At 41.0% G+C, this 21,042-nt stretch overlaps 1 protein-coding gene across 1 annotated transcript in view; it reads right to left on the minus strand.

Moving 5' to 3' along the window:
* PCLO (piccolo presynaptic cytomatrix protein) overlaps positions 1-21,042 on the minus strand; it is a 767,182-nt gene that overhangs the window by 396,584 nt on the left and 349,556 nt on the right. Inside the window, exons 5-6 of the mRNA XM_019509333.1 lie at positions 12,525-17,640; positions 10,144-12,149 (exon numbers count right to left, since the gene is read on the minus strand). Coding sequence (XP_019364878.1) covers positions 10,144-12,149; positions 12,525-17,640 — 7,122 coding nt within the window. The remainder of the gene's footprint in view (positions 1-10,143; positions 12,150-12,524; positions 17,641-21,042) is intronic.

Consider the following 21,042-nt stretch of genomic DNA (forward strand, 5'->3'; position numbering starts at 1 on the left):
TTTGCTGTTAAAGGCCTGGTGAGCAGGAGCAGGACAATGAGCAGTTGTGAGTTGCCACTAGAGGGTTGGTGAGCTAGGACAGGCTTCTGTCCCTGCTCTACAGGGTGTGTGTGAGAGATCCTAGGATATCGGAGGACTTCAACTTGGGCAGCACATCTGTGGGGAGTGGTGCCACATCTGTGTGGAGTGGCCATACCTAAATGAAATAGGAGCTTGGTAGTGTGGATCAGAGATAACTTTGCCCTGGAGTGGTGCAACTTTGAGCTACATAATGAGTGCTTAAAACCACTAAGGTGTTAATGTGCAGACAATCCAGAGGTTAAGAGCTCCAGGACGTGCCAAAAATTACTGTGTAACAAGGTCCAAGAGATTGGCAATGCATAGGGGGTGCTCAGGGGTGCACAATCACCCCCTGAGATTGGTGGTGAACCCCCTGCGATTGGCCACTGCTACTGGTGGCGCCTGTGGGCAGTCGCCACTCGCCACCCCCCACCGCCGACACCACTGGCAGCGGTAGGATACAACCCTGCAGCCCTTCTACAATATGGAGGATAACGTTTTAAGCACTGCATTGTCTCTAACAATGGGAAGTGTCAGGTGACTTTCACTGTAAACAACACTATGTGAACTTCCTATAATGAAGAGAAAAAGAGCTATTATATCACAGAGATAAAGAAGAAATCATGTATACCACTAAGGCAAATACCATCAGCCTGGTTTTATGATCAGAATATCAACTGACAACAGTTTGCATTTTTCTCTATTTCATGATTAATGTATATATTTACCAGCTTTAGCTATTAATAGATTGTATATATAGACAAACACCTTCAAAGCTGACTGTCTAAAAGTGGGTACCTATCTTATTTAAGCAATTTTGGATTATGAGGTAATTATGTACATTCTTTTATGTAAATTGAAGTAGCTAAGTTTAGGTATTCAAGTTTGAAAATGAATAATAAAATGCTGAGTCTACTGTTTCCAGTCCTTTAAACTATAAACAGTGTTAAGGAAGCTGAGAAAAATCATGATTTCCTGTTTTACTACAGCAGTAGGTAGACTCTTCTGACTTGGACCCGATTAAGAACACAGATGGTCTTTTGGGGTTAGCCTGGTATCATTATATATTTCGCTGCAGTATATAGCTTTAAATCTTATTCCTACCATAAATGCAGTGATGTCAACATTTTGTATCAGTTGGGAAATTGCAGAAAAACCTCTATTAAGACCTCTCCTAATAAATAGGCTGAGGGATTTTGTTCACAATGTTGAAGCTTAAATATGCAATTTTGACTCTAAAGCTGACAAGCTGTTGACAGATGTGTTTTCATATTTATTTCACTAACACAAAGGTTTCTGCTAGGGTTTTATGAACTGTGGATAGTGCATGACAGGACATGCACAAGGGCTGAACAGTTTTGATCTTTAGACCTTTCTAACTTGCTTCAGTTAAACTGACCAGACATTGTAAACCCAAAGGAAAAGAAAGACAACTTTCAACACACATGGGCAACTCCATGGGTACTGTAGTAGCTTTGTCTGACTTAAATCTGTGACCTATTACTATACAATTCCCTTTTCATTAGATTAATGCACCTGCAACTCCATTTTTGTTGAGTGGACAATACTTGGTATCCTTTCTACATTCTGATATGTATTTCAAATGCTTTCATGCAATCAATTCTTGCAGCTTCTCTCTCTGTGGAGCCCTACATTATATTGCTGTTTTGTATTCTTTTATTGAGGACAACACTTTGTGAGCTATAATGGCTCAAAGTGCATTGACTAGAAAACAGGAAGATTAAATATCTTCTCAGTGTACTAGAGTTGCTTGTAAAAGAAAAAAAAGAAAGGCAGCTCTTGCATTAACCTAAATCATCTGAAAGGAGTTCATCAGTATTGCACAAAAAGACTCTGATCCCCACCAGGGTATCAGACCACTGATTGTTTGGGTAAAGGGACCACTATTCTCACTGCAGTAGACTATGACAACATGAAAAATGACTGCTATTGTAAACACATAAATAAGTAATGTAAACATTTATATCTTCTGATGACAAGGTGAAACATGGGCTTACTGCAAGTGAGATTACCTGAGACGTTAGGGTGCCTGTAGACGTCTGGGGATGCTGCTCTAACGCACTGTAATTACAGCGCATCAGAGAGACTTGATTAGTCAAGCCTGCTGGAGTATGTTAAATCAGTGCACTCTAGCAGCCTCCACATCTTGTGTATTCTCCATGCCCAAGCTTCAAAATAGGGCAGGGGCACTTTAACTAAAGCTTATTGAACAAGCTGCTCTAATTAAAGTGCCCCAACCCCCGGAACATGTATAAAGACTCCCCCAGTTAACTACAGTGACAGTGGAATGGAGCACTTAAATAAATTCCTACAAAAGGCATGCTAAAAGAATACATAAAATAATGAATAAATCCTTTATCATAAAACACTCAAATGCCTTATTAATATTTAAATATGTTAGATATATTTTTCCTAGGCTCAGCAGGAAATTCCAAGACTTGAAAAAGGTAATCCCCAGGAAAAGGCAAAATACATCCTTGGAAATGCCCAGTCAACTCCCAGATTTCTGGGCCATCTGGTACAGTATTTAGTACTAACTACTAAGTACCAAATCAGGTGAAAATTTTGAAAAAGGGAAATCTACTTGTGTCTAAAGATGTACAACCACATTTACACATGAAAAACTAATTAATGCATGTATAAATGGGAACTCTGTGTACTCAAGCAAATAGACACAAGTTTACATATTTATTCTGTTAAAATGAATATAAGCATGTGCCTATAAATTCACAGTAGAAGCAGGCCTCCATATTTTAAAGAATGAAATGCTATTTATTTCCTTCTACATGCAGTAAAACAGCCATAAAAACAGACCATCCAAGAAATACAACAATAGCAACATACTATAGTTGAGTATTTAAACTACTGCAATGCCACTCACTTCTTGTGCCTGTAAGACACAAATGAGTTCAACTGCCAAGTATATTATTTCAGGGAAAATGGGAGGTTTGAATCAAGTGCTCTTCTTATATTGGTTTTATGTTGGATCTACTTGGCAAAATTCTATGGCTTCTATTACACAGTAAGTCAATTTAAATAATAATAATAATGGTCCTTTCTGGTCTTAAAAAAAAACAATGACTGAGAAACTATCTGTAAGTCCCCATCTTAAACATCTTTCTTCCAACAGAGAGTAAGATAATGGTAGGATGGGAAAACAGGTGAAGTGCATTGTGTTCCAGATAACACCAGCTTGCATACTGTCTCTTGGGATTCTGTATTAAAGTGTCTTGGATTATACCCAGGACTGGTTCTAAGGTTTGGGTGAGATTCAGAAAGCCATGACTGTTAGAAAAAGATATGTAAAAATGATGCGACTGTGCAGAAGAGTAGATTCACCCTCAGTGGGTACATCTACACATGTGCTTTAATGCGCAGCAGCCTATTTTACTACGCATTAAAGCATCATGTAAAAACCGTGCGATTACGCTAATGCACAGTAAAATAGGCTACTGCACACTGTGTCACATAAAAACTGTGCACATTCATTACTCCATATTAAGGCAACCTAATCAGCAGTTGTTTAGTATCTCACATTGAAGGTACTAAATTTAATGTGCATTCGGAAAATCACCTTAATTCATGGGTAGATACACTCAGTGAGGTGTGTGGTCTTAGGGTCTTAAAGCCCAGTATAGAAGCAAGCAATGGGGCAGCTAGAACTGTGCGTGCCTATGGGAGTGAGGTGGCTATTAGGGTTGCCACAAAGATTGTGTAACAGAAAATGAGCAACAGCTCCTGGAAGTGGTTTGTGTTCATATGGAGGCCACTTAAGAAGCACATGAAAGGCATTGGGGAAATTATAATTCAAGTACTACAGTTTAAAAGATATAGGGCTTCATTGAGAGAGCATGTTTTAATTCATAATGAAATGTGATTTCTTTCTTCACTCTCAAGGACAAAAAGAGCTTTGAGGGCCCAAGATTAGAAACTGCTGTCTTCAAGATCTAGTAACTGCAACAGTTTTCTTCCCAGCAGGAACAACCACAATTTGCAAAAATCAATTTACTATTAAGAAAGGTGCTTTCTGTTCAGGTTAGGCAGCAGAAGGTAAACTGCAATAAAATGAAACTGATAGACAATTTTTGCTTGTTTCATTTTTACCATTAAAAGTTTTTGCAGAGGTACAGTCTGTTCCAATTACTTAGTCTGAAATCACAGTATACGAAGAGACATTCCTGCTATAACAGATATTAAAGAAAGCTCCCTATACACCTGGACAAAGACCAGACACACATGCAGCTTTTAGATTTCAATGAAATATCACATCTAATTTTTCACTTTGTGTTTTTGCTTTCTGAACTGTTTGCTCCCATTTCCATAGTGAACCCATTTGTATCAGACCAAATTTTGTTCTACACAAAAATTCACCCTTTGCCTGAAGTTTTGGTTTTAATTCTCCTGTTTGAAACAAGGTCATCCTTCAACTTTAGCATCTCTCATACAACATAGTGCTAGGAGTCCTCATAATGGCAAGATCCCATTGTGAGAGCTTCTGTACAAACACAAGAAGAAAAGATGGCCCCAGGTCCAAAGACCTTCTGCTACAAGCAGAGTATATCAGCTTTCATGTTTACTATGAGGATAAACTAAAAGCCATGTGGTACTTACAGCCAAACACAGCCACCCCTGTGATACATGGGCATAACAGGACACAAATCAACAGTTAAGAAACAAAATCACTTACACCTCATTAACTGTGTAATTATGTGTATGTTAAATTTGCAGGGGGAACCTTTGAGTATGAAAAATAATGGCATTTTTTAGCTCAATGACAAGATCATGGTACAATAGAGAAAATAATAATTCCCCCTCGACTATGCTTTCCAAGTTCTTACAGCCTCAAGGCCAGATTCTCAGCTGTAATAAATCAACATAACTCTACTGGAGGTTTTATTGTTCTTGAAGCAAACTCTGCCTAATGTACCACTTATGTCCCATAACAGACTGGTCTTTCCCACCTCCCCAGCACCTCTTGACTCAGAACTGTGTAGGGGATCCCTGTCCAATGACAGCACTGTAAGAATGCAGTGTTTTCTGTCCCATCCCCAGCCACGTGGACCCGAGGAAAGAAAATGAAACTGATGCAGATGGTACAGAAGATACCATTACACTGCTTTCTACAGGTTTCACTTTGGACAGTCTCTCATCTGTACTGATTGGCTGTTTGTTCCAGACCTTCCAATTTTCTTTCTTCCTTCGCATTTCCATCTACCTAACCCTCATGAATATATCCCCACCCAAAGGATTTCCTAGCAAAAAGAAATACAAAATGTGGTGTAAGTACTTGTTAACCACTATTATATTGCTCGCTCTGCTCGTATGTTATATCTTTTCCTTCAACCTATGTCAGTCTTCTTTATTTTGAGTAAAAGATCTGAGGACATTAACTGGCTACTACAGGGTCTCTCTCAGCTTGACCTTAGGTGATAGAGTAATACATTAAAAAAAAGTTATAAAGAACCAGATACAAATCATTAGTTTTCATGCCTCTGTCCCTGTTTGTGTTTTTCCAAACTCTACTATTCAGTCTTTTCAGGAAAAATCCATTATTTTAGTTATATATATTAGCTTCCACAGACTGTATCCTTACAAATCACCTTTACAAATTATGCTTACTTTATTAGCTGAATATATCTGTGACAGTAGGAGAACCTAGTTCTGTGACCACAGCAGTAGTATTCAATATTCCTTTTGTGTTTTATCTAATCATTCCCATTAAGAGCACTATCCAGAACCTTTTGTGAAGAGTGAAAAAAAATTACTTTTTGTAAGTACTTAGAGGAAAAGAATAAAAACAACACAAATGGTATGGATTATTCATGAACAGATCATGTAAAATGAACCTAATTTCCTTTCCTGACAGGATAACTGGCCTAACAGATTATGGAGAAATGGCAGACTTGATATATCTTGGCTTTAGCAAGAATTCTGACACCATTCTGAGTGGTGTTCCCATGAGCCCATTTCTATTCAATATTTTCTTTAATGATGTGGGTGATGGAATTAGAGAGTATGCTTATCAAGTTTGCTGACATCTGTTGTAGGACAGTTGCAAACGCTTTTAAAGACAAGAGCAGAATTCAAAATGATCTTGACGAAATAGAGAGATGACCCAACACGATGCAATTAAGGACAAATGTAATGTGCTACACTTAGGAAGGAAAAATCAAATGTGCATATGCAAAATTGGAAATAACAGACTAGGCAGCATTATGGCAAAAAAGATCTGGAAATTCCAAGGAGTACACACTAAGTATGACTTAAGGAAATGTGATGCTGCTGCAAAAAAGGGAGGGTTATTCTTGGCTGTATTAACATGCTACATTTTCATCTGTACAACATGCCCTGGAATATAATATGCACCTTGTTTTTGAAAGATGGAAGGAAGAAAAAAAGATGTTTCCAAAGCTATGGCCCTGTAGAGCAAGGGCAGAACCTAATCTTCAGCAGACTCATCCTCCCTTTGCAGTTTAACTAGAGTGCAAAGCTTAGCTATCACTGAACACTGGCTTCCATTAGTAAATCTATGATTTGAAAGAGCTGAAGAGTTTTGAGGGCTGTGAAATAGAAGGAGACAGACCAGGAACAGCTAGGAGACAGAAAAAAATTCCCTAAGAAAGGTTAACTTGTTTAGCAGAACTTGAAGAACATTAACAAAGAAAGATGATTTTTAACATCTCTGGAGTGAAGAACAATGAGCCATTAAAGCAACTGATTCCCTCAGCTGCATGAAAAGTAATAGCACAACTGCTGCACTGTGGTACACGGTGCTTCTATCAAAGCTGGGTGCTTTTATCCTGGGCACAGAAAATCAGCTTCCCCACTTAATATATGTACCTCAGTTTTGGAGGTCTGTCTTAGGAGGGAAAAAGAGTATGTTATATGCAAGAAAATATTATAATAAGACAAAGGATATATTTATTTTGCTCTGCTCAGCAATGTTGAAACCTCAGCTAAACTACTATGTCCAGCTTGGGGCACCATATTTTAATGAAAAGGCAGCCAAATTGGAGAGAGTCCAGAGTAGAGCAATAACGATAATGGTAATTCTAAGAAACATGATCTACGAGAAAAGTTTGAAGGAACTGGGTTTGTTTAGTCTAGAAAAGAAAAGATGAAAGAGGCATGAAGAGCATCTTTCAGCGTGTAAATCAGGGGCAGGCAATTATTTTGGGTGGAGGGCTGCTTACCCAGTGTTGGCAAGCTGTCGAGGGCCACATGGGTAGCTCTGCCTCGTGACAGGTGCCCTGCCCCCTGGCCACCATTTTGGGACCAATGTCCCAGGGCCAGAGCTGGTGGGGCCCAGAGCGGGGCACAGGCTGGCAGGAGTCTGTGGAGCCAGGTTAGGCTATACCAGCAGGGACAGGGGGGAGCTGGCTTGGCTCCATAAAGCCCCTGCTGGCTGGGACCCTTATACTCCTGATGCTCCACTCTGGGACCCACTGGCGCTGGCCCCATGACACTGGTGTGGGCCCCATGCACCCACTTACTCCCAGTGACTCCAGCCCCGCGGTATAGGTAGGGGGCAGCATGCAGCCCTGATCCCTTGCTCTGTGGCAGCGAATAAGCTGGTGCTGATTGCAGGGAAAAGCAGCCTTTCCCCTGCCCCACGGCCAGTGCTCCCTGCTGCAGCCACTCACAGCCCACACGAGCTGTCCTGAGCAGGCATAGGCAGCTCCAGGCGGGCTGAAAGCAGCTGCAGTGCGGAGCGCCAGGCATAGGGCAGGGAAGGGGCCGCTTCTCCCGCACTCAACACCAGCTTGTAACCCACCCCCACAGCCAGCCTGGGCCCTGCACTGGTTCTGGGTTCACCCGTCGGGGCTGTGCCACGGTGGCAGCAGCTGCAGCGTGCCCTGCTGTTGTGGGAGCCCGCCGGGCTTCTCCTGGGTCCTACTGCCCCTGGCTCTTGTCATTTCTGACAGGAACCAAGGACAGATAAATTTTAATTTTCAAAAATTTTTAGGGGCCCCATGGGCCAGACAGAATGGCCTCACAGGTCAGATCTGGCCTGCAGGCCATATTTTGCCCACCCCTTGTGTAAATGATTGATCAATTATTTTCGATAATTGTGGGCAGGACAAGTAGAAATTAGTTTTGTTTGCTGCAAAGATGATTTCCATTAGATATTAAGAAAAACAAGGGAGTTAAACATTGGAACCATCTATGTAAGGGTCTTGCAAAATATTTTTTTGCAATGAATTTAAGAACAGGGACTGGGTACAAATGTTCAGTAAGCCTGAGACAGACAGAATTGATTTAAATTACACAGTTTTCTCTGTAAGTGACATCATTTAGAGTGGTAGTGAAGAGAATCCATATTTGCCCTTTGGCAGCTGGGGGGCAAATCTTTTTGATCACTTATACCAGTACAAGTATAATGTCTGTACCTGGCCAGGCTGAACAAATATCTACCAGGGATAGTTTAGGCACATTTTATCTTATCTTACTGAAAGGAGCTGGACTAGATGATCTTCTTCTAGTCCTCTTCTAGACTATTTATGTCTATGAGTCTATTGTCATAACAGAAGAAAGAATTGTGCCTGAGTTAATGAACACTACACTGATCAAAGGGGAGGAAGAGCCATTCTCCCCAGTACAACACAGCAGCAGCACAACTCCCACGTGCAAAAAAAATCATCTGCCAGTTTTGGGCTAGATGAAGCTGGTTATAGTTTAATTAAAAGAGAGGACTGACTACAGAGCAGTGCAAAGTTGCCCAGTTCCATTAGCATCAGAGAAGCACTCTCCCTTGAGGTGTCAACCCATCCTATGTGAGGAATGCGACTCTCTGTTTCTATTTCTGGCGCTATATCAAGAGATGACAAAATTACAGAGCAGGAGACAGGGTTATGTCATGAGCACACTGTTTTCCTTCCCCTTTTCCAGTGGTTTTCTCCCAAGTACGGAGAGTAGAATGAGAAGTGTAATCTGTGGATGTCCTCAGGAGCCACAAGCAACCTGAGGCTTGAAGAGTTGGTGTGGATGGTTTCAAGGTAAAAAAAAAAAAAAACAACCATCAGACAAGAGAGAAGAATTCTCATTAGTCCACCTTAAACTGCACCATAGCACTTGCCCAAATCTAAGTAAATGAAAAAAAAAATCCCCACCCAAACACAAAAAACACCTCCCAGAAAGCCAAATGAGACTACAGTGAGGACCCCCACTGACACATTACAACAAAACAGCAGAGTGTGAATGGACAAAGGGAAAGAACAAACACAAATGGGGCAGTGGTGAACGCAGTGACTGATGAGTGTTAGCCAATGAAATGACTCACAGGCTAGCTGGCTTGTTTACCAGAGAATGCTGTAGAATTGGAAAACTTAAATCTTGGCCATGCAATGTCATTCAGAAGTCAAATTTATCCAAAATTACAACACAGAACATTAGATGTAGATGACTCCTGCCTAATTCTCCTTACCTATCAGGAGAATTAGACATAAAACCTTGAGGATAAGAAGAAATAAATCAAGCATGAAATGAGGGAAGTGTATATATAGAATTGAGACTTTCAGAAAGACAATCAGCATCCACTGTCCAGTGGGACAAAAGGGCAGTTCAATCAATGAGAAATAAATCTGGAATTAACAGTACTTTGGAGAGGAAATAAATTTGATACTTTAGTGTTAAGGCATTTCAGGTTATAGTACAGGAGGTGTGTGAAGAAATAAAAAAGTTCCTTATTTAGAATGAAGATAAATTTAGTTCTCTGAAGAAAAGATAGTACCCATCGCATCAGCAATTAATTCCCATGCAAAACTGCAAGCACCTTCCTAGTTTTAGTTAAAAACAGTCCGTGTTTTATCTCACTAGCACAGTAATTTTGGTCTCCCTTTATTTTCCAAAGGGAGCACTAAAACAATTAAAGAATGAAGTAATAGATCATGCATCTGCTCTCAGGCATGGGACCATCCGTGGCACTTATTCAGCCTGGTATGTAAACAGTTTATATGCAGAAATTCTAATGAACATGGTATCCCCTGTGCTGCACAGAAAGCCAACTGCACAATTTCACATGAAAAAAAGAGATATATCAAGATAGAAAAAAACAATACTTACCATGAAACCCTCAGTGTATTGAAACTGAGCTCTGGAACTGTCTTCTGCTGTGGGACTCAGGGGCTTAGGATCAGATAGTGAACGCTGCATCATCTTCGCTGACTTTGGGCTGGGTGGAGGAACGTTGGCAATATCAGCATGCAGTATCTTCTGAGAGCTGACGTCATCAGTGATGGGTTTTTCATAGGGTACAAAGGCTGACTCTATAACTTTGCTTGGTGAAACTGGTGAAATGGGTGAATAGAGAACTTTGGGAGACTTGGGAGGGGAAGGGACTACTTGCAGTGTAGAGTCTGCACGCAGGTGAGATGAGTAGCCTATTTCTAGTGGTGTTGGGCGCTTTTTGTCCTTCTGAGGAGATGTGGTTGTCAAGTACTGGGGACTTTGTGTATCTGAATCCGTTTCTGTTTGACACCCCAAACTTTCTCCTGTATATGTCTTTTCTGGGGCTGAAATGTGTTTTATGATTTCAACCTTAGCATCCAATCTGGCTCTTATTGAAGGGGTTCGTATTGTCCCTACAGGTTCTGTTTGTACTGAGATCTCTGCCACTGTCTGAACCGCAATGCTAGACACTTTGGAAAATGGCTTGCTTTTGTCTACCTCAGGGGTGCCCTCATTATATTTCCCCACACGAGCCTTCCGTCTTGATCTGCTAGAAAGATCCCATTCTTCTTGATCTTCATCATCCGTCTGAACACTTGTATCAACACTCTTTTTTGTCCTCCTTCTCCTGTTTGTGTAGCCCCGGTCTGCACCATCTTCATCATCAGTTTGTACTCCACTGTCCATGATCTTTTTAAAACACCTGGGATCTTCTTCTAGGGTCTCATCAAGCTCATCATACTGACCACGTAACTTTGGCATGGAGCTCCTCTTCTTCAGTTGTTTCTCCTCTCTTGCATCAATATCCTTTAGAGACATTTCTGAAACAGAGCTTAGCATACCAGGCCTAGATATATATTGGGCAATGCCATCTGACTGAACTGTGTACCATGTCTGACTTTGTGGGATTTCAATGCCTAGCGCAGCTGAAGCTGTTGTGGTCGTGTCATCACTAGTCCAAAACTGGCCATTTTCTGTAGCAGCATATTGTCCTTCCAGAAGGACTTGATCTGTGGTTGTTTGTGGGGAGACATTTCCAGAAGGGTCATAATTATATTGATATATCTGGCGAATCTTTTGCTCTTCCAGCTGCTGGTGAAGCTGTTGCTGAAGTTGCTGGATTTGCTCAAGCTGTAACTGCTGTTGAGCTAATGTCTCCTGTCTCATCATGAACTGGGCTTGCCGCTCCTCCTCTTGTTGGAATAAGAGATGGTGCTTCATGGACTGCAATTCCTCCAGCTTCTTTTGCACCATAAACTTTTCTTGTTCTCTAAACCTTTGAATTTCCTGACGCTCCCACTCTAATTCCTCTGCAAAGCGCTGCTGCTTAAGTTTCTCCAGTTCAAGAAGTTCACGCTCCAAGTCAAGCTGCTGCTGTTTATCTTCTTCAGGGGCAACGAGAAGCGCAACTTCATCTTCAATGACATCTGTAAAACCTTCAGAAGCAGTAGTTAAAGTAGGCATCAGGCTGGTTGTCTCGGTAGTAATAGTTTCTATAGCGAGAGGTTGCAACCCTGTGTCAATATCAATGCCAACAATTGCACTGTCTTTTTCAGTTGCCACTGTTGTCAAGAAACTGTATGATCTTGGAACTGGTTGATTCTGTTGCAAGGATGATAGTGAGGACACTGAGTCAATTGTCTGGAGAGTAGATAAATCTCTGACGGTTGTACTGAAAATAGAACCAGGCTGTGTAGTTATGGCAAATGTGGATGGTATTGGAGTTGCAACCGAGGAATAAACAACACCATTTGATGATCTTAAAACACTTCCAACACCATACAGGGAAGGTACCATTCTTGCTTGGGAATATTGTGGTGCACTAATCCCGATGCCAGAAATCACTTGTCGAGTCTCTGGATAAGGACCAGTGGTCTTGCTTGAGTAATCCATAACCTCACCTGAAATTATAGGGCACAGTTATAGTCCAGTCCCCCAAAATAATGCTGCTTTGTGGATTCTGAAAGCCATCCCATCTTGCTGAATTAAGTGGGGAGGGGGAACGGCATGCAAATCTTCAGGTTACTGAACTACTTTAGACGTGAAGAAAACAGCATTTCTGAACATGCAGGCACATGCAGGCACCTCTGTGCAAAACACATATGTAAAATGAAGAAACGAAATAAACGTGTAATCCAGAATAATTTGTCACATTGTCCAACAGAAAACATAACAACAGAAGGAGGGGAAAAATTAAAAAAAAAATCATCCTGAAATGAGGTGAGGAACACCATAATTATATTTCAAAGAAAGATCTGCTGCTGTGTCATACTGACCTGTAGTTACTCTTCCAGAAGTTAGATCTACTGCTGCATCTGTTGCCCCAACTCGATAATCAAAGCTATTCTTGCTCTTATATGCAAAAAGTCCAGCTTCTGATAAATTAGTATCAGACATGGATGGTTTCATACCCCCAAATGCTCTGTAACTATACGACCCCAAGCGATCATACTGATAATGGTCATCTCTGTAACCAAATCGATCTTCAGGCAGTGTGGTTGGAGGCTGTTGTGCCGTACAGCTCCTGCCAAATGGTAATTTATAAACCATATCACAGCAAACAGCTCTTCTCCCTGCAGTCAGATCAACAGGTTTTTCATCATCTTCTATTACTGTGGTGATAACCCCTGACATAGCTTCATCTGCTGTCACCATTGTTCTGTGGGATTTTGTGGTGCTAAGATCAACTGCTCCATCCTCCATTGGCTCCTGAGAAGCAGAGACATCAGTCCAACCATTCGTCACACCAACAGGAGGGACAGTGACAGGCTTTGTTGTAGCCCATGTCACTGCATGTGTTGAAGTACCTAAAGATAAGTTTATTGGCACTTCATCTCTACCTACAGAGAATGCCTGGCTGCCTGTTACTCTGTGTGCAGGCTCAAAATGCTTTGATGTTGTCAGTTGCAATGGTGTTGTCATTCCATGTCCCAGATCCACAAGGCTTTCTGTACTGGCAGTGTAGCTTACAGTAGCTGTACAAGTCATTATAGTTACTGTTTCAGTGACTAGAGCTAGAGAAGGTTCTGCAGTTGATGCAGTGCTAAGATTTATGATAGCTGGCTGGACAGCACTTACTGGCCGCCCAGATATATCACTTGCTATTGCTTGCCTTCTCACATCCATGGAAACAGCAGACAGATCCATACAGCTGTTTGTCATTTCAATATCCATCTTTGTTAAAGTTCGAAGGTCAATAACATCACCAAATGGATGGAACCTTCCATTCTCTGTATACCTGGTTTGCTCTACCATGTGCATTGGCTCTGGAGGTATAGTAATAGAGACGCTGCCTAATCCAACACTCGGCACTGAGCCTTTAACCACAGAAACGGCGGTCTTGGTAACTGCTGTTGTTATTAATTCTGTTACTGAACTAGGGGCAGTTTCAAAAGTCGACTGTGCTGTAACAGGAAAAGTTTGCAAAGCACCAGAATCATACAAATTCTGATCTGCCATAGTTTGAATTTCCATAGCTTTTATGGATGGAATAAGTTGAGGCCTCACAGCCTGGGGAACCTGGTCTTTAGAAGGTGAGCCTAAAGGCCAGCTGGTGACAGCCTGGCTAGTTACAGACTCTGTAGGAGTTCCAGGTTCAGATGGCAACGTGATAACTACATAGGTTTCTTGTAAGGATTTCGTCAGCCTTGGTGAAGACTTGTTAGAGTGAGGAGATAAAGGGGATGTAGGGGATGTCAACTTGCACTCGGCTGAAGAAACCAAATTCAAAGTCATACTAGTGGTTAATGACAAGCCTATTGGCTTTGGCTGTGTTTCTGCTGGCTTATGAACTACTATTGGGAGAGGAGGAACTGCTGGCTTAGGAGCAATTGGAGGCTTAGTTACCTCAACTGCTCTATGACTGAATACCAGCCCTGCTGGAATTGAAGATGGCTTGGGAGGCACAGGAGGTGGTGTAGGGGTATATATTTTTGTAGTAGGTACTACATGGTTCTTTAACAAACCCATGGCCTCTACAGTTGCACCACTAGCCATAGAAGGTAGAACTATTGGAGCTGTTGTCCCTGGAGACTTAACCTGTGTCTTCTTTTTGGGATAAATAGCTGGTTTGGGTGGAGTAGGTGGAGGCAATGGTGGAGGAGGGGGAGGGGGAGGGGGAGGAGGAGGATGGAGAGGTGGTGGCAATGGTTGTTCAGAAGAATCTAAAGAAGAGCTTCTGAAAAGTGAGATACTTTGTGAGTAACATATTTTGGATGTCACAGGGGGAGCTGAGGAAGTCACAGATGGTAATGCAGAAACAGTGCTGATCTTAGTTACAACACTAGTAGTGGATACAGGTGTGGTTGGTGCTGGCTGTGTTACTGGAATTGATGTTATACATATAGGTGGTTGGTCAGATGCAGCATCAGCCATGTTAATCCTTGTCATGTCCATACCCACTCCTTTGGGCACATCTTCATAAAGTACTTTAGTAATAACACCCTTCTCTATGCTCTTAATTTCCCTAGCTCTTTCTTTCTGTGGTATGGATAAATCAAGGGTGGTGGAGTCAGAAGTGTATTGCTTCAGTTTTATATCTGTTATTGTCACTGCAGAAGGTGCAGCTGTAGGCAAGGAAATTACAACATGATCCACAACATGACCTGCACGTACCACTGGCTTTTGAGAGGGTACATCAATAGGTTCATAAGGTGTGGTTGTTTCAGCATACTCTTTTGTGGAGCTGATGGGCACTTGAGTTATTGAGCTGATCCCTTCAGAATCTGCTAATTTACTAAAAGCTTCCATTGTATCTATAAAACCTATGGCTGTCCTGTCTATCCCAGGAATGGGTGATGAGCTATCAGTGGTACAAACTGAAGATGTAGATGATGTTAGGGAAGCTGTATCAGAAGGCAAAACAGATGTACCACTTTCTGAAGCCTCAGAATATGTTAATATTGAAGTTTCATGAGATATTATTTCTTGAATTTCTCTGGCATAATCTGTTAGGTATTCATCTTCTATATTTTCTACTGTAAAGTGCTGGGTTATCTTAACATCTGGAATAGAAAGTACTGTGCTGCTGACTGAAGACATGTCTGAAACTGATGAAGGAGTGCTTAATGTTAATGAGGCACCGTCCACTGTATTTCTTACTGTAGATCCCATTGTATCTGATCCAGGAATTAAATCTGATGTTGGCTGAGTTGGACTGGAGCCTGGGGTCAGCTGCATTCCTTGTCGCTTCATAAGCTCTTCATACGCTGCTTCTGCATCTAACAACTGCTTTTCCTCAGTGGCAGAAGTTACCACACTGTCCAGGACAATTATTTCATGACTTTCTGGAATGATGTAAGAACTAGATACAATGTCCTCCTGTGGCACAATTGAATGCAAAGTCTCTACACTATAATAGTCTTTCTGCAGATCCTTAATTTTCTGCATAGGCTCTTCATAAATCTGATCAGAAGATCTTATTTTTCTCTCCCTCCCTCTCTGTTGTATAAATTCATTACTCTCATCTTGTCTTGTTATGAGATTAGCATCAATAGTTCCATTATATGTGTCCTCTACTAAAGATTCATAAATATAATCTTCTATTAGCATGCCACCATATAAAGATTCTTTTTCAAACACTTCGTCTTTTTCATTTGTACTTTGAAATGATTTGGATTTATGGGATTTGTGCATCATTTCTTCATACATCTCTTCAGCACTTCTTAATGTCTTTTGATTATCTTCTTCTTTTAAAAGCCTAACTGGTTGTTCTTCTGTTGGAGAGTATAAAGAGACAGCTGTGGGTAACTTATACACCTTTTGCACTTCTATTATTTTTTCTGGGCTGATTTCAAATCCTTCAGGATCTGATTCAATACTTGGTGAATATTCAGAACAGGAAGATCGGTGCAGCTCTTCCATTTCTGCTGCCTGTCGTAACTCTTCTGTTGGAGATGCATCCTCAATGGGAGAAAGATTACTTGGTGGAGTCTTTGGACGCTCCCTTCTTCTCTGAGCTCTTAATTCGTCCTTGTCTTTCTTAGATTTTTTGCTTGAACTCTTTCTTTGCTGCTGTTCTAATTCACGCTGTTTTTCTTGTTCCTTTAACAGCTCTTCCTCTTCTCTTAGCTCTTCCTCTTCTGAAGAGTCTTCAATAGTTGGAAGGAGAGGGCCATGTGACCTATGTCTGGCTTTGCGCTGCTGTTTGCTTTCTCCTCCCACTTTTTTATGACTGGGACTGCTGTCACTGTCCTCATCGAGAGAAGACACTGATGTGGGAGAGGTACCTGGAGTGAAACTGGAGGCATGCAGACTAGAAGACCCTTCTCCCCTCGATCTATCTTCTGGTGAATCTGTAAGACTCTCCATCTCTAATTCTGGCTCTTCAAAATACAAAATACCTTTCTGTTGTTCGGATGCATCAGAATATTTGTTTGTTATTGTACTATTCAGTTCTATTGTTTTGAAACGGCGTAAGGCACCACCTCCACTTCCACCAGTTAAAGCAAGCTCTTCACTGTCCTGACTTTTGCTTTCCCTGTATTTTGGTTCTGGGCTTTCATCAAAAGTCTCATCATCGTCATCATGCCATGAATGACGTCTTCCAGGATCCTCATCATAGCTTGTGCTACTTTTCCTAGTTAGCCTTTTGTGTTTTCCTGCTGTCCCTTTAACTTTGCCTTTCACTTCTTCTTTCTTTTGGCTTTCATTACCACTGATTTCTTTGAGCTGATTCCTAATAAATTCTTCATCTTCAGAACCTGAGGCATCCTCATCAGCACTCATCTCTATAATCTGTTTTCGAATAAAGTCTTCATCGTCGCCTGATCCTTGACTGTCTTCTTGTTTGTACTCATCACTGCTTGAAGAGCCAACACTCGTTTGTCTTTTTCTCCTTGGGACAGGTGAGTTTTCACTTTCACTGCTGTCTTCTACAGAATCATGGCGTTGCCTTCTTGTTAATGCATTATCTATTGCATCTACCTTTTCTGCTTTCTGCAAAGGTATACTTTGTTTGCCATCTTCTTCAATGGCTTCTTCATCTTCTTCTTGAATGTCTGCTAGGTCTTCCTCATCAGAACTGTAAGATTCTGGTGTGATTGGCAAAGGCTTTGTTTTATATTGATCCTTTGTCTGTTCACCATATAGCTCGTAAAGGTCTTCTGTTTTTCCAGATTTTTCCTCAGAAAGTGTACTTGCCTGGGCTTCCAAAATGGACAGGACAGTACTTTCCAATTTGGCTAGATCGGAGGGGCTTGGAGGACTTTCTTGTGGAAAAGTATCTTTTTTAGAAGGTTCTTTGAGTAGATCCTTTTCATCACTGGGGATAAGACTTGGAATTTCACCAAGTGAACTTGATATCCCATCAGAAGAATACCCGGTATCACTCAGACCTTGCGGACTTTTCTGTTGCTGAGCACTGGATGTTTCTGATTTGTCATCCTCCTTTTCCTAAAAAAATAAATACATATATATGTATATAGATATAGATATAAATCAATTGTTAATGTCTCCGGGTAATTAAAAGTGAGGGTTTTCTCTCAAAAGATGAGTTAATGCATTCGGTGACATATTATGATAACAAGAAAATATATATTAATCCAGAAATGAATGAGACATTAATTGTGTTATGCAAAGCTGTTAAAGCACTATGAAAAGATCCTCAAATTATGAGCTTTATAATTTAATCTAATTATGCTTTGCATGACATTTCACACAGGCAACTGCTTTTATCATATTAGGCACTTAAAGTAAGATGATTTTTTATTTTGAAATATAAACAAATACTGTAGTTCCTTGTCTTTCAGAACACTTTCTAATTATAGTCTTTTGCATAGTAATAGATGTGCAATCTAAGTTTTTCTATGGATCTAAGTTAAATGAGAATTTTAATCATCTAGGTTGCAAAGCTGCTTTTAGTAACTTTAGACACAATAGAAAAAGGATTGCCAAACATCTTCCTGAATGATTCTGGGTCTCTACTATCTTACTTGTCAGGGAAATATCTCTTTCCCTTTCATAACTTCAGCTTCCTGTGTCCTAAACTTTGATTTCTAACTCTCAGTTTAAGTACTACATATGTTGGCATGCAGCAGAATGTGACCTGGAACATTTCAGAATCTACCAGTTGGCAAGCAAGTCTGTCCACTGACCAAATGAGAAGGTCTGGAAGGCATTAAAAACATCTCCAGCTTCAGTCTTCCTCACCCCTAGAGAAATGTCTCCAACCAAAAAGCCAAACCAAAAAGTCCCAAAGCCTCCTACCCTGTATGCCATACCATACCCCCTACATTTATTCTTGCCTTTAATAATATCAAAAGGGAATATTTGTCTCCTTCACTGATCAAGGTCAATCATCCCTGAGCATAGCAAGTGATTAATTTGAAGCTTTGCTTACCTACTTTATAAAAAAATAAAAATGTCATGTAAATTTAATGAGAAAACCATTATCATAATGGGACGAATCATTAACTTTTATAGTTGCATTTACACTCATCTGAAAATGTTGTCCATAACACAGAATTTAGGAAATGTTTATTTATCCTGCAGCTCCATTTTAACAAAAACTTGCAAACACATACTTGCCATTGTCAATTATTATCATTTTGATTATTAATCAGGGTTTTTCTGTGTGTGTGTGTGTGGGGGGGTTAGTTATCTTGATTTATATCTGAAAAAACACCTACTGATGCCTTGGGACAGACTACATTTGTATAGAGCCCTTATATTAAAACAGCAATATTATAAAATGTATAACATAAATAGAGCTACACAGGGATACTTTATTGTATAGTTTGCAAAATCAGATATACTTTGCATACTTTCACTGTAGACTTCTGCTGCTTTTACCAACACTGTATACAACAAACTGAGCCTGGATACTTAAGATAAGGACTGACCACTGTATTTTCAAAGTTATGAGATGCAACAAATTCTTCTTTCAGCACTTCTACAGACAATACTAAGATGCTATTGTGGAGGAACCTACTGAGCTGTAAATATTTTCTGGGAAGTCACCAACACCCAGACTCATCTTTATCACTCCCTACTCAGAAAAGAAAGCAAAAAAATTCAAGCCCTTAATGGCAAATTCAAAGGCCATTAATGGTAAAAGAGAACATAATCACACTAACATGTTTACTCACGTACCACACCCCTAAATAATACACACTTTTTGGTGAGGAAAGACAAATGAAGATTTCCCTTCCCCCTAATTCTAACTACCACACCATGGACCACAGTTAAATGCTGGCCTTAGGCAGAAGGGGGGAAACCTACTCTTCAGCATCACTCAATCTCTTTTTGCAGCTATGGAAACAGTTCTACAGCACAGTGGCCATAACAAGGTTAAAACTAACTGTGACCCTGAAGGTTACACTCTGCCCTATGCTCCTGGACTAGCAGAGAAGCGACCATTATATGCTTCAATCACAGTGCAGAAAATCAGCTTCCTGGCTTAAGATATGAAGTCCAGTTTTGGAAATCTGAGTTTTGAGGAAAGGTGTTACGCAAGTAAATATGTCCTAAGGTTCATACTGAAATGCAGCTGAAAAAGCATATTTTTTGCATGATGTTTCTTACATTTTTTGCCTCTTTTGCTTCCTTTGACCAACAAAACCTGTGTGTAAGGTTGTTTTTTTATATAGATCTTTAAAAAAACCATTTGTACATCTATTAAAATGCAAGGGATTTCTACATCTAGACACCTTATGACCCTCATTCAGAATCCACCTCAAATAACGTATGTGTTTATAATGTTTATAATGTAATATCTACCAAGGACATTACATGCAATTTTTAATAATATATTAACAAATGAAAACATTGACCAAGGTCAAAGTCTGCTATGAGTTTTTATGGACAATCAGGGTTCAATTGGTGAAAGCTGAGATGTAGGCTACTGGCTATGGAAAGTCCAGCTAGAAGACGATATAGGACAGTCACCTGAAACCAGGAGCTAACAAGTGTAGACAAGGAGTTAAGGCAAAGAGTGCAAAAGAGTATAGAAACATGATGGACTGATTTGGCACCTTCTCTTGTAGCTCCTGGTGGGAGGACCAGTCATTTAACCCAACATTTAATGTTTCCATTTCTGAGACCGCACAAGGAACTTCTGCTGCCTTTGCCTATCCTCTCTGGGTTGAATCCCAACCCACCCCAGCTCTACTGTGTACCTTTACCCTGACTTTTAACCACTAGATGCCTGCATAACTATTTATTCTCCAGTACACAATGAGAATGTATGCTTAACTCTAGGTTTTTGTCCTCATTGTGGATAGTGCTCACAGTGCTATCCTTGGGAGGTCTATATGGTTAAGTACAGGCATTTGGGGGCATCACAGCGAGGTTAAATTGGTTCAAAATGGCCACCTTATATCAGGTAAGTAAGAATAGGAGGTTAAATGGGGAGCTTGGGGGGACAAGCAGGCTGGGGGTAGAAATTTGGGTTATGCTGCGGGATGGGGGGTAGGCATGACCCATGGGAACAATTGGGGGGATGGAGGAGCAGGTGCAATCTATGGGGTGTTGCTGGGGTCTGGGAGGGTCTGTTAAGTTCAGATGGGCTTGTGGGGTCTACAGGAGGCTTGGGGTGGGGACCAGAGATTATTTTTAGACCCCTGGTGAATCTACAGCTCCATCCCTCCTGCCTTTCCCCCACTGGGACTTACTTGCTCAGCTTCAGCAGTGGCAAATGCTGATAAAAGCGGTGGAACCTGGAGTGGTTTGTGGGATGGGGGTTGGGGGGCTGGGTGGTCCTGGGGGGCATGGAAACAAGAAGCCGGGGGGGAAATAGCCCAGTGCAGGGTTGGGGGGGTGGGGTGGTGAAAAGCACAGCCCCTGGGCTGAGACTGG

Source organism: Gavialis gangeticus, unplaced genomic scaffold (assembly GCF_001723915.1).
Source record: "Gavialis gangeticus isolate Ggan-Ray unplaced genomic scaffold, GavGan_comp1, whole genome shotgun sequence".
NCBI classification, from domain to species: Eukaryota; Metazoa; Chordata; order Crocodylia; family Gavialidae; genus Gavialis; species Gavialis gangeticus.